This window comes from Anomalospiza imberbis, chromosome 17 (assembly GCF_031753505.1).
Source record: "Anomalospiza imberbis isolate Cuckoo-Finch-1a 21T00152 chromosome 17, ASM3175350v1, whole genome shotgun sequence".
NCBI lineage: Eukaryota > Metazoa > Chordata > Aves > Passeriformes > Viduidae > Anomalospiza > Anomalospiza imberbis.
The window spans coordinates 16,183,892-16,197,732 of NC_089697.1; the positions used below are offsets into that span (position 1 = coordinate 16,183,892).

The following is a 13,841-nucleotide window of genomic DNA, read 5'->3' on the forward strand; positions in this document are numbered from 1 at the left end:
TCTCCTGCCTGCTCCCTGCACAGCTCTCCAGGTGGTCCTGTCGGTCTTGGGCCAGCTGTGACTGCAGCAGGGACACCTGAAAGAGGCACAAGGCCCGGCTCAGACAAGCCCACGCTGGCAGGAGCACCTGCAGCCCCACGGTACCGGCTCTCGGGGCAGACACAGCCTCCAACTCCAGCCCTCACCAACTCTCTGCCCTGGGGCAAGGGGAAGGGAACAGGCTCCCACACAGAGCAGAGCTCAGATGATCAACAGGTCCAGTTCAAGGCTGGCAAAGCCTTCCCACGGACATCCCCCAGCCACCACAGGTCTGTTAGAGAGAGTTCCGAGGGGATTTAGGAACCCAACTCTGATTTCCAAATTTGGGCCACTGACCCCTTTCTCCACAGGCTGTGCATCAGCAGGAGGGCTGCTGCTTCCCTGAGCTACTGGAGGAGTCTTCTGTTGTAGAAGTCGACGATTTCGATAGGCAGGCTTGTGGACAGGAAACGTAAAGCAATCTGGGGGGAACACTCTCCTAAAAGTTCTGTTTCTTCTCCTTTCAGGTTCCACCTGCACGTTGGATGGGAGAGAGGGTCACAGAAACCTGTCAGCAAACACGGAGCAAAAAGACCTGTGGACATCATGGCAAGGAGATCTCTGCTCTGAGACCCTGAATTGCACTAGACAACACTGGGGGCAAAAAGCTCTCGCTGGGGGCTGTGCAAGAGAGGCCAGTGTGTGTGCGGGGACACAGGGCCAGGGAGGGAGGCAGCGGAGTGAAGGTGCCCTTGTGAAAGCCATGGGCTGCCCCAAGAGAGAGGACAAACAAAAGGGTGTGCCCACAGCAGGGACAGGGAGAGGCAAGGAAACAAGCAGAGGTCTCCAAAGCACTGCCTGGGCTAACGTGCCAAGTTCCAGAGGAGCCTGAGGCTCGGCAGAGGCAGTGAAAGCCCAATTTACCCGCTCGCCACTTCTGGGCTCAGTGGTTAATTCAGGCCTCTCTCTCTTCTCCTCTTCTAGTGATGCAATTGGTTGCTTGGATTCCAGGATGGTCCCTGAGCCACGTAACAGCTGTTCCACTTGTGCTCCAACAGCCTGCAGGGTATTCAGAGAGGAGATGATGCCCATATTTCAAACACCACAGAAGCTGTCCCTCAGGAATCTCCATCTCAGGAAGCATCCTCGAAGCACCAGCAGTGCAGCTGCTCTTCAGCCCTCTCAGTACAAAACTCAGCTGGGTTTAGTGCATCCCTCTGCTCACCTGCTCCATTACTTCCCACACCAAATCCAAACCCCCATGTGTTGCATGGGCACAGGAAAAGCAGCTCCCCATGCCCAGCTTTTGGCCTGGAGCAGATTGGAACAGTAAGCTCCAGAGCTGGAGCAGTCTTTCTGGGCGAGCCAGGAAACAATCTGGCAGTCAATGGTCTCTGGCTGGAGCCAGGCAGACAGACAAGGCTGCCTGCTGCAGCCCGGGCTGCTTTACCCAAGCAGGCCTGGACTGACAGGGATAGAGACCCACCTCCTCATGGGAAACAGCACTGGAATAATTCAGGGACCCTGGAGTGGACTTAAGGTCAATGCCAGTGCCTGCCTGGATACCAGACTTTCCCTTCAGGATGTACAAGTGTTTCATCAGAGTCCCTTTGGCAATTTCACTTTTCTTCAGTGCAGCACTCAGTACTTGGGTGTTCTCTCTCCATTTCTTCAAAGAAGCAGCCCCATGCTCCAACTCTTCCTGCTCGCCTTCTCTCTCCACTTCCCATTCTTGAGTATTTTCCTTATGAATTCTTAACTCATCTGCATGCATTTCATTCTTCTCTTCCACATCTCTCATGTGCTGCTGGTTCAATTCCTGTCCATGCTGCCAAAACAGGGAGAAAAAGGGTCACTCATTCGCCCCCTCGGTTTGCTTTTCAGACCAGATCTGGACTCCTGCTGCAGGGGCAGGCACTGGCTGCCCCTCTCTCTCTGCCCCTCGGGATGCTGCAGACCTTTGCTGGGTTCCCCCCTTGATTCTGCTCCTTCCCTCAGCCTGTCCCAGCTTCCTTTCTGCCCTTCCCCAAGCTCTTGCAGCCCCACTCCAGTGCTCCTCTGGGGAGGAGCTGCCAGAACTGCAGCCAGGATTTCAAGTCCATGCTAAGCAGGATTTAGGCAGTGCCACGAGGATGTGCTCTCCATCAGGGAGGAAGGGAAGAGCAAACACCGCCAGCATTTCCTTCCCTGGGCTTGGGCTGACAGCAGTGGTTTTCCAGCTCTGCTGTGTAGAGTTTCCATGGCTCCATCCCCGAGAGCCCCACTGCCCTCTCTTGGAGCAGCAATGGCCAGATCCCTCTGTCATCCTCTGCTGCCACTCAGGACGAGTTCTCCCCTTGCAGGCACACGTCCTGGTGTGGATCAGCACTTGGCTTTCCTCTCTTCTCTCCCCACTGGCTGCTCTCAGATGGCCAAGGCCAAACACCTTTCTATTCACAGCAAACTTGGTCTTCTCACCCCTCCTTCCAGATCCAGATATTTAGGAATCTGGACATGGGTTTGGACACGAGGAATTCCCCAAAGCATGCAATGTCCATAGAGGCAGTGTGGACATTGAGGACTAAAGCTTCTAGGGCACAGAAGCCCAGCATGGAGGAAAATCAGCAGGCTCAGCATTAACTGGCTTTGACATGACTACAACATCTTCTCCTCCTTATTCAGAAGAACGCAGTTGGAGAAGTTTAACTGGAAAAAGGTGCTCCTTAGAACTATTAACTGAATGTGCAAACACAGCTAGGAAATGGCCCTTTGTGGCATCTGCCAATCTCACCAGCACATCCATCCTTTCCTTCTGCAGGCTCTCCAATTTCCTCTGCAGAGATGCCACCTCCTGACGAAGAGCCACAGCCTCTTCCTGCCTTTCACAGGCCTCTTTCTCCAGGGCAGTTTCTCGAGAGGTGTGCTTGACTGCTGCCTCCCACAAATCTGCAGCAGGGAGGGGGAAGGAACAGGAGAAAGGAGAAGGGGAAAAGCAAAGCAAAGGCAAACTGATGTGCATCCTGCAGACAACAGCAGTGTCTTCTCTGCCTGCCTGAGTTTGCCAGGCCCTGAGCCCACAAGGCAGAGAAAAAAGCAGGAATGAAAGGGGAAATGTTCAGAGGGATGGGAAAGTGTGTTTGCTCTAGGCCTTGTGCAGAGTGAGCAATCCAAGAGAGACAAAGGAGAGGGGATGCCTGTGCAGCTCTGCTCCAGAGAAGCCAGTAGCCTGGAGGCTCTGGCAGGGCCTGGAGTTTGGGGGAATCGAGCTGAGGCATCCAGCTACAGCTCCTCAGCACAGACACGGCACCTGGAAGGCTCCAGCTGTGCACGGGATCAGCCATGGCACAGCCGGATGGCACTGCCAGCCACAGCATCTTTCTCAAGAAAAAGCTTTCACTGGCACTTGGATGGATAAATCTCCTGCTGGTTGTTTTTCCCCTCTGCCATCTCTGGGCACTTTTCCTCTGCGAGCCATCAGCGAGATCCCCGCAGGTGAGGCAGGATGGGGCAGTGAGTGGGAGAGGAGAAGCTGTACCTTGCTCACTTTGCTCCAGCTGTTTCAGCAGCTCCTGATTGTGGGCTCTGAGATGGTCCCTCTGAGCCTGTGTCTTCCTCAGCTCCAGCTCCACGTCCTTACACTCTATGGCCATGGCCTCTGCTCTTTCCTCAGAGCTCTGGAGCCTCACACGCAGCTCAGACACCTCAGCCTCCAGCACATCCGCAGAGTCCCTCAAAGCCCATTCTCCTGCTCGAGACTCCTCAAACGTCTGCAGCAGCTTCTTCTTTCGAGTTGTTTGGGAAGCCTCCATCTGCAGCACTGTGTCCTGCAGGGCCTGGATCTGGAAGATGGATGCACAGAGCCTCAGGGACAGGGCTGCTCCTGAGGCTGCAGAGTGGGCCGCAGGGAGAGCAGCAAAGAAGAAATGATTTCAGACAAAAACCATGCCAAAACCAAAAGGCAGAAAAGCAAGGATTCCAAAGGAGACCAATGTAGAGAAAAGAGGGAAAGGGAGGCAATGGGCATCCTTGAGGCTGCAGCTCTGAACAGCAGCTGAGATGGCTGCGCTGGAAGTGCCCTGCCCAGCCTGCCATAGCCACCTCTGTGTCCCCACATTGCTCAGTGCCCGGCACAGGCACCAACTCTGTCTGGGACAACACTGCTAACTGAGGGACACAGAGGCTCCAGAGGAGTCTGCTGCTGCTCCCCTCCCAGATTTCCTGCTGGGAGCCGGGAGAGAACGGTGCAAAACTTGGGCAGCAGACAGCAGATCCAGCCTCGGCCTCAGGGTGCAGCAGCAGCCCCGGGCAGAAGACGGCAGCTGTGCGTGCTGCTGGGAGGGGAAAGAGGTTGGGGCCTCCAAGGCAAAGGTGCTGTGGTGTGTCCCTGGAGAAGAGGATGCCACTGCACAGCTTACCTGGGTGTTGAGCTCCCGCAGTTGTCCAGCGCGGTGAGAAGAGAGCTGCTCTGCCTGCTGAAGAGCAGAGTGATACTGAGACACCTGATAGTTCAGCAGCAGGTTCTGTTTTTCCAGAGTTCTGAGGCGCTGGTTCTTCTCCTCCAGAGACACTATCAGCCTAGAAGGGAAGCAAGCAACTCATTGCTACACGGTATCAGATTTTATAAACTCTCAGGACTTGCAGCACCTCAGGGAAAAACTCCTCTGTCTGATGAGGTCTGTCTAAACAACTTGGCTGTTTGTTCTCCCTGCAGTCAAAGCCCAGCATGTGCCTACTCTGCTTTTGGCCCTGAAAGAACAGGGAGTTCCTGCCTACATGCCCTACCTTCTTTTTGAGGTGGGAATGTGAATACAAACCTAACAAAGTCTTGCAATGAAGACGCCCTCCAGGCACCGGGGCACATTTTATGAGGAACCATGCAACAGAGCCGCTCTTGTTGCTGGGCTGCCTCCGAGGGCAATCTGGCCTAGATCAGCAATCAGGGCCTTCAGATGGTTCTGCCCAGAAAAAGCATCAGAGGCCAGGCTGATCCACATCCCAGAGGCTTCAAGTTACAGGACCCAAGGTGGAGCTGATGGATGTATCCAGCTCCTTACAATGCAGCTCGGGCAGTGTCAACACACCCACCTAAAAACACAATACCCCCTAGAGGGAAAGAGCTACCCCCAAATCCTTTCTCTGCAGAAAAACTCTGTTTGAAGTCTTAAAAGTAAAGAAAATGAAAGACAACATCCAGACAAGGAGAAGTGTCTGCACGGAGAGTTCAGAATCTGCCACTTAGGAAATGCTGCCAGAGCCCCTGGCAGGTGCAAAGAGGGCAAAGAGGGAATCCATTCACCACAATGCAGAGTCCCACAGGCTTTCATTTACCTGGCTTTTTCACTCTCTAGGACATCCACCGAAGCCTGCAATTCTGAATTTTGCTGAGCCACTTCTTCCCAGCGATTCCTTTCCCTCTTCAAGGACTCCACATGCACTTGCAGCTCCTTGTTCAGATTTTCTGCCTCCTCCAGGATCTTCTGGACGTGTTCAACCTCCGACAGCTTCTGCCTGGACTCTTCCTGGGCCTCCCTCACCTCTTGCTGGGCTCTCTGGACAGTCGTTTCCCGGGACTCTCGGGAGGCTGCCAGCTGAGATGTCAACTCTCCCACCTCCAGTCAAAGGGAACAAAGCAGTCAGGGGCTGCAGCCACAGCTTGTCACTGTCAGCCACAGCACAGGCTGAGAGGAAAGGCAAAGGACAACTTTCCATTTCTCCCTGTCCTGAGAGCACCAGATTCACACTGGATATGGACAACTTGTTTCAGTCTCTAAGTGGCCCACCACCAAGGGCACCTGAAAAAGCACCTCCCAAACCAAGGCTGGCAAGGAGAGGCCAGCAGGAATCCATGCTGATGGTTGCTGGCCAACAGCCCAGAGGACTAGCCCAGCTGTCCAGAGCAGCAGCTGAGATTCAGCAGAGCACTGTGTGTCCTACAGAGCAGCTGCCATGGAGCCCCCAGAGCCCGAGACAGCCCCAGGGATCACCCCACCAGCTGCTGCTCTGCCATGGAAAAGCAAGAAGGCCACAGACCCCTCGCTGCATGGCTGCCGTGCCAGTGCTGTTTCACTCACCTGCTTTTGTAGAGCCTCCCTCTGCTCAAGGAGCAGATTCATTTCCTCTTTGAGGCCGTGTAGCTCTTCCTTGTGCCTCCTCTGCACTGCCTGGACTTCACTGCGAGCTTCCTGCAGCTCAGCTTGCAGATTTGCCTTGATGGTCTGGCAACAAAATGCAGAGCAACTTCCTGGGACCTGCCCTCAGGCTCAGCTTGTTCCACGTGCTGCCTCAAAATCCCATTCCTTCAGCTGCTTCTTTTGGCTTCTCTAGCCAGCTCTGCTTCCACTGCAAGCCTTCCTTCCTGGGGCTGAGCTCTGGAGCTTACCAGGCTCTGTGCTCCCAGGGCCTGAAGCAGCCCTTGCCTCCTCAGTCCCAGGAGCTGCCTTTTGTGCCCTTGTCCCTGCCCTGCCCTCTGTTGCCTGCCTACTCACACTTACCTGCCCCTTCTCTTGCAGCTCTTTCACCTCCTGCCTGAGCTGCTGGACCTGCTGGTGGGCTCGGCTGAGCTCCCCCTGAGTCTGGAGCAGTGCCTCTGATAAAGCACTCTTCTCCTTCTGCTCTTCCAGCAGCACCTGCACCGAGGGAAAGAGCAGAGGGCTTCACACTTCTCCTGCAGCATCCGTGTGGCAGAGGCAGACTGATGGGCTCACGTGCTCTCACAGCACTCGGCTGCTGCTCCCCTGGGCCACTGCCTGCCCCGGGGCCAACACAGCTTCCCAGGAAGTGACTTAAAACACAGCCCAGAAGACATCTCTGGGTTACTGTTCAGAAATACTCCAGGCAAGTCTTTAAAAAGATTTTTCTCTTGTCAGTGTTGCTGCTGCACCCTCCCCGTTCCCACATAAGAAAAGAGCTACAAACTCACTTTGGCTGTGAACACCTACCAGTACACACCAAAAGGGGAGCGGAAAGAGAACAGCGAAGGTACCCTGAGGTACATCTTAGAACAACAGAGCACAAGAGCAGCACAAAGATCTCAGCTGATAGCTGATGTTTCTGCCTGGCTTCCTATGAGAGGGCTCATTGCTGGTCCCAAAGACAGCCCCGTTCAGCTTTCACCTCCCCCAGTTCAATGTAGAAGACACGGAGGGCATGCTCCACACAGCCCCATGTCCTGCCATCTCCCACAGCTCCAGCCTTGCAAAAAATCACACCAGTTCTCCTCTCTCAGTCATTACCTGTCGCTTGGCATTTTCAAATCTCCTTAGTTCTTCTTGTTGGGCCAGCAGGGTGGCATCTTTCTGCCTCATCTCAAACAGCACCTTCTTGTGCTCCTGCTCTCTCTCTGCCTTCTCTTTTTCCCATTGCTCCAGCGTCTCCTGCATCTCTGCACGGTGCCTTTCGCGCTCACTTGCCTGAGGAGGGGAGGAGAAATTTGCAAGATGAAGTCCCAGGCAAGCTCCCTGCTGAAAAAGGTGAAGCTTCATCCCTCCCACAACCCCCAACCGGAAAAGACAACAGCACTCCAGAAACCGTGTCCTGTCATGGAATTCAAAAGGAGGCTCAGCAGGTGCAAGAATCACAGACTCGTGGAATCTCTTCTGTTGGCAAAGACCTTCCCAAGCGTTGAGTCCAAGTGCTCAGAAAAGGAGGTGTCACCTTCCCTTCCCTGACACCCCAGTCACAAGGACTGAAGGACCAGGGACAAGGGGCCTGTTCCCTTTGCTTCCAGCCCAAAGCTAATCCCTCTGTCCACCATGGAAGCACAGCAAGAAAGGAACCGAGTTCCCACGCCTGCAGCCAGCAGCACTGTTGGCATCTGCTCCATGCCGGCAAGTGCTCCACGCTGGCATCTGCTCCGTGGCAGGTGGGACTCAGGGACAATCCTGCCCTGGGCTGCCACGCTTTGGGTGGGCACTGCCCAACCTGCTCTGGAACTCCTCTTACGCCCTCACTGAAGCTGTGGCTGCATTTACTGTCCCAGCACCATCCTGGGGGCTCTCAGGCACCTCCAAGTCCAAGCTGCTGCCTCTGCTGCCCGGCCCAGCAGCGGGAGGCCTTGGCAGAGGATTGCTGCCCTTTCACACCCTCAGGCTCTGCTTGTGCTAAACCAACCCACAGGGCTGGCTTGGACACTCCAGAAGTGTACTGTCCCCTACCAGGTCTTGCAGGAGCTTCTTTATTTCCAGTTGCTGAGCAGTTCCCTGAAGCCTGAGGCTTTTGTGATGCTGCTGCTCTGCCTGCAGGAGCTGTTGAGCTGTGTCTTCCCGTTCCTGCCTCCTGAGAGATCTCTCTGCTTCCAGCTCATCTTGCAGGCACTTCACTTCTCCTACAAACACGACCAACAGCAAGAGTCAGAGTCTTTACTGACTTTACTGACCTCAGGCCCTTTCAGTGCCACCAAGCCCCACCACTTCTCAGAAGCTCTGTGGACAGAGGCAGCTTTACAGGGTGCTTAGTTCTCTAGGCAGGGGCAGCACCACAAACAAAGCACACGAGGTTCTCACCTTCTATCACCTCCTTGGCCTGTGTGACTGTGAGCACTTGATCCTCCAGATGGTTCCTGGTGGTCTCCAGCTGAGATATCTGCTGCTGAGCAGCACTCAGCCTGGATTCCAGGCTCTCCTTTGCTGACCTATGAGTTGCACATACGGAGAGACATGAGTTGCTTGCTCCAGACACCCACAGCCGGGTATTCCAGGACGACGTGGCTCAAGATCCCCACACCTGAGTATGGGAAATGGGCCACGTGGAAATTCGCCCAGGCAAGGCACATTTGTGCCATCTCAACAGCAGAGCAGGGCCCTCTGAGGGACTGCCCAGGCCTTCCCTATGGCCTGGCACAGCACAGACAGCCCAGCCCAACTTGGCCTCAACAGCCAAACCTTCAGTTGCTGATCCTGACCTATGACACTGGCTAGCTGTGTCCAAACAGGCTGGGGCGACGAGCAAAAGCCCAGCCCCTGCTCACAGCCCTTCTCTCATTAGCACTTCCAAGCTTCTCTGCAGGGGGACACAACAGACTCTTGTCCTTGCTGACTGCTGACTTTTTAATGCTCTTGATAATGGACATAAAGGTCCATCATCTTCCAGACACCCTGTATTTATGTGGCTTCAGAACTACTTTGCGTGACACAGTAAAATCTCATGGTCATCTCACAGCAGCACTTGTAAAAAATCAGGACACCCTTTTGTCTGAACAACAACTACCTGAATGCAGGGACTGCAGTTTAAACTCTTGCAAGGTCATGGAGTAGACTTGCCACCTTTATTTTAGTGTTGCGGGGCAAGCAGGCAGTAGCCCGAGGCACTTGTCCTTCTTTACAGAGTGAGAGGGACCATCCAAAGGGAGGTTGGCAGGTTTGGCAGCTGGGTGCCCATCAACAATCAGCAAGAATCCCCAGAGGCTGTTGAGAATTCCAAAGAGCTTTCCCTGCTGCTCTCCAGCCAGCTCTAGGGCCTGTCCCACACTTCTCAAGAGTGTGCTTGGAAGCAGAAAGCCCTCAAGATTTTCAGCAGGAGCCTCTGGCTTCCCCCTGAATGGCAGTGTGCTACCCCCAACGTGCCAAGGTCGGAGCCTGGAATGCTGAAGACGAAGCTTCAGTTCTGAAGATCAGGATCATGTCAAGCTACTTGCTAAGGAATGAGGGACGTTCAATGCCCAGAAGAAGAAACCAAAGCCAAGAGAAACCTGAGGTTTCACTCAGCATCGGCATGGTTTACCTACTACTCAGTTCAGGGCTGGGTGGATTGCTTTGGACTTCCCACAGGAGTGTGCTCGGCAGCACAAACAGGAGCCCAAGAGAGCTTTGCTGGCTTTAGGTGTCAGAAAAAGAACCTTCACATTGTGGCATATTTTTGTTCTTGGGACTCTTCCATATTCTGTCCATGGAATGTAAATAGATCTGAAAAGGTTCTGCTCCCTGCCTTTACCTGGTCTCCTCCAGCTGCCTGGAAAGGTCTTGTTGGAGCCACTCCATGGCTGCCAGTCGGCCCTCAAGGTCAGCCTTCTGGCCCAGCAGCTCCTGCTCTCGGCACACCTGGGCCAGTGCGTGCCCTTGGCCAGAGGATTCCGGGCCCAGCTGCTCCAGAGAGCAGCTCGATGAATCTTGCTCCTGGGAAACCTGGAAGTGGGACAAGGTACAGCTCGAGCCCTTCCTCGGGAGCCCTGTGCAGAGCCAGCCAGTGGCACCTCACAGGCAGCCAGAGGACAAGGAGCACCTGTGCTCTGGGCTCAAAGTTTCACAGCATCTGCCCTATGCAGCTGTGATAGCCGGGGCTGCCAAAAGCCTCTGGCACTGTTACCTTGGAAGTGCTGTGTCAGGCCCTGCTGGCTTGCCTGGGACCAGACAGCTCCTTCCCAACAAACATCCCCACTCCAAACTCCGTGTTGTCACCCAAAAATACTGCATCTTCTGCAACTGGCAATACCATTTACTCTAAGCACCAGGAGTGCAGCTGATTTTCAGCCATTGGTCCACTTTAGTCCATCACTCAGTTTAGTCCATCCCTCTGCTCACCTGCTCCATTACTTCCCACACCAAATCCAAACCCCCATGTGTTGCATGGGCACAGGAAAAGCAGCTCCCCATGCCCAGCTTTTGGCCTGGAGCAGATTGGAACAGTAAGCTCCAGAGCTGGAGCAGTCTTTCTGGGCGAGCCAGGAAACAATCTGGCAGTCAATGGTCTCTGGCTGGAGCCAGGCAGACAGACAAGGCTGCCTGCTGCAGCCCGGGCTGCTTTACCCAAGCAGGCCTGGACTGACAGGGATAGAGACCCACCTCCTCATGGGAAACAGCACTGGAATAATTCAGGGACCCTGGAGTGGACTGAAGGTCAATGCCAGTGCCTTCCTGGATACCAGACTTTCCCTTCAGGATGTACAAGTGTTTCATCAGAGTCCCTTTGGCAATTTCACTTTTCTTCAGTGCAGCACTCAGTACTTGGGTGTTCTCTCTCCATTTCTTCAAAGAAGCAGCCCCATGCTCCAACTCTTCCTGCTCGCCTTCTCTCTCCTCTTCCCATTCTTGAGTATTTTCTTTACGATTTCTTAACTCAGCTGCATGCATTTCATTCTTCTCTTCCACATCTCTCATGTGCTGCTGGTTCAATTCCTGTCCATGCTGCCAAAACAGGGAGAAAAAGGGTCACTCATTCGCCCCCTCGGTTTGCTTTTCAGACCAGATCTGGACTCCTGCTGCAGGGGCAGGCACTGGCTGCCCCTCTCTCTCTGCCCCTCGGGATGCTGCAGACCTTTGCTGGTCTTCCCCCCTTGATACCGCTCCTTCCCTCAGCCTGTCCCAGCTTCCTTTCTGCCCTTCCCCAAGCTCTTGCAGCCCCACTCCAGTGCTCCTCTGGGGAGGAGCTGCCAGAACTGCAGCCAGGATTTCAAGTCCATGCTAAGCAGGATTTAGGCAGTGCCACGAGGATGTGCTCTCCATCAGGGAGGAAGGGAAGAGCAAACACCGCCAGCATTTCCTTCCCTGGGCTTGGGCTGACAGCAGTGGTTTTCCAGCTCTGCTGTGTAGAGTTTCCATGGCTCCATCCCCGAGAGCCCCACTGCCCTCTCTTGGAGCAGCAATGGCCAGATCCCTCTGTCATCCTCTGCTGCCACTCAGGACGAGTTCTCCCCTTGCAGGCACACGTCCTGGTGTGGATCAGCACTTGGCTTTCCTCTCTTCTCTCCCCACTGGCTGCTCTCAGATGGCCAAGGCCAAACACCTTTCTATTCACAGCAAACTTGGTCTTCTCACCCCTCCTTCCAGATCCAGATATTTAGGAATCTGGACATGGGTTTGGACACGAGGAATTCCCCAAAGCATGCAATGTCCATAGAGGCAGTGTGGACATTGAGGACTAAAGCTTCTAGGGCACAGAAGCCCAGCATGGAGGAAAATCAGCAGGCTCAGCATTAACTGGCTTTGACATGACTACAACATCTTCTCCTCCTTATTCAGAAGAACGCAGTTGGAGAAGTTTAACTGGAAAAAGGTGATCCTTAGAACTATTAACTGAATGTGCAAACACAGCTAGGAAATGGCCCTTTGTGGCATCTGCCAATCTCACCAGCACATCCATCCTTTCCTTCTGCAGGCTCTCCAATTTCCTCTGCAGAGATGCCACCTCCTGACGAAGAGTCACAGCCTCTTCCTGCCTTTCACAGGCCTCTTTCTCCAGGGCAGTTTCTCGAGAGGTGTGCTTGACTGCTGCCTCCCACAAATCTGCAGCAGGGAGGGGGAAGGAACAGGAGAAAGGAGAAGGGGAAAAGCAAAGCAAAGGCAAACTGATGTGCATCCTGCAGAGACAACAGCACTGTCTTCTCTGCCTGCCTGAGTTTGTCAGGCCCTGAGCCCACAAGGGCTCCAAAGCTGACAGAAATGAAGGAAATTTGCAGGCAGAGAAAAAAGCAGGAATGAAAGGGGAAATGTTCAGAGGGACGGGAAAGTGTGTTTGCTCTTGGCCTTGTGCAGAGTGAGCAATCCAAGAGAGACAAAGGAGAGGGGATGCCTGTGCAGCCCTGCTCCAGAGAGGCCAGTAGCCTGGAGGCTCTGGCAGGGCCTGGAGTTTGGGGGAATCGAGCTGAGGCATCCAGCTACAGCTCCTCAGCACAGACACGGCACCTGGAAGGCTCCAGCTGTGCACGGGATCAGCCATGGCACAGCCGGATGGCACTGCCAGCCACAGCATCTTTCTCAAGAAAAAGCTTTCACTGGCACTTGGATGGATAAATCTCCTGCTGGTTGTTTTTCCCTCTGCCATCTCTGGGCACTTTTCCTCTGCGAGCCATCAGCGAGATCCCCGCAGGTGAGGCAGGATGGGGCAGTGGGTGGGAGAGGAGAAGCTGTACCTTGCTCACTTTGCTCCAGCTGTTTCAGCAGCTCCTGATTGTGGGCTCTGAGATGGTCCCTCTGAGCCTGTGTCTTCCTCAGCTCCAGCTCCACGTCCTTACACTGTATGGCCATGGCCTCTGCTCTTTCCTCAGAGCTCTGGAGCCTCACACGCAGCTCAGACACCTCAGTTTCCAGCAGCTGCTTCTCTTGAGTTGCCTGGTGAGCTGTCTGCTCTATCTCTGCCAGCAGCTTGGCCTGGATCTGGAAGATGGATGCACAGAGCCTCAGGGACAGGGCTGCTCCTGAGGCTGCAGAGTGGGCCGCAGGGAGAGCAGCAAAGAAGAAATGATTTCAGACAAAAACCATGCCAAAACCAAAAGGCAGAAAAGCAAGGATTCCAAAGGAGACCAATGTAGAGAAAAGAGGGAAAGGGAGGCAATGGGCATCCTTGAGGCTGCAGCTCTGAACAGCAGCTGAGATGGCTGCGCTGGAAGTGCCCTGCCCAGCCTGCCATAGCCACCTCTGTGTCCCCACATTGCTCAGTGCCCGGCACAGGCACCAACTCTGTCTGGGACAACACTGCTAACTGAGGGACACAGAGGCTCCAGAGGAGTCTGCTGCTGCTCCCCTCCCAGATTTCCTGCTGGGAGCCGGGAGAGAACGGTGCAAAACTTGGGCAGCAGACAGCAGATCCAGCCTCGGCCTCAGGGTGCAGCAGCAGCCCCGGGCAGAAGACGGCAGCTGTGCGTGCTGCTGGGAGGGGAAAGAGGTTGGGGCCTCCAAGGCAAAGGTGCTGTTGTGTGTCCCTGGAGAAGAGGATGCCACTGCACAGCTTACCTGGGTGTTGAGCTCCTGCCTTTGTCTTCTATGCTCAGAACAGAGCTGCTCTGCCTGCTTAAGAGCAGAAAATAACCGAGATACGCGATTGTTCAGCAGCAGGTTCTGTTTTTCCAGAGTTCTGAGGCGCTGGTTCTTCTCCTCCAGAGACACTATCAGCCTAGAAGGGAATATGCAACTCAT

The 13,841-nt window shown here is 54.5% G+C and overlaps 2 protein-coding genes across 3 annotated transcripts; both read right to left on the bottom strand.

Annotated features, from left to right (window-relative positions):
* Positions 1–1,295: 1,295 nt before the first annotated feature.
* LOC137484468 (60 kDa neurofilament protein-like) lies at positions 1,296–3,752 on the bottom strand. 2 transcript variants are annotated; one of them, XM_068208315.1, is made up of 3 exons: positions 3,533–3,752; positions 2,789–2,943; positions 1,296–1,846 (listed from the first exon to the last, which is right to left on the bottom strand). In XM_068208315.1, the coding sequence occupies exons 1-3, from the start codon at positions 3,645–3,647 to the stop codon at positions 1,403–1,405; spliced, it is 714 nt and encodes a 237-aa protein (XP_068064416.1). In that variant the 5' UTR covers positions 3,648–3,752; the 3' UTR covers positions 1,296–1,402. The 2 variants fall into 2 exon arrangements, 1 of the variants encoding a protein (XP_068064416.1); XR_011004886.1 differs by having other exon boundaries at positions 1,783–1,846; positions 2,735–2,943.
* Positions 3,753–8,096: 4,344 nt separating this feature from the next.
* LOC137484431 (centrosome-associated protein CEP250-like) lies at positions 8,097–13,841 on the bottom strand. Its single transcript, XM_068208298.1, has 7 exons — positions 13,743–13,841; positions 12,839–13,082; positions 12,058–12,212; positions 10,773–11,114; positions 9,925–10,115; positions 8,499–8,626; positions 8,097–8,320 (listed from the first exon to the last, which is right to left on the bottom strand). The coding sequence occupies exons 1-7, from the start codon at positions 13,839–13,841 to the stop codon at positions 8,097–8,099; spliced, it is 1,383 nt and encodes a 460-aa protein (XP_068064399.1).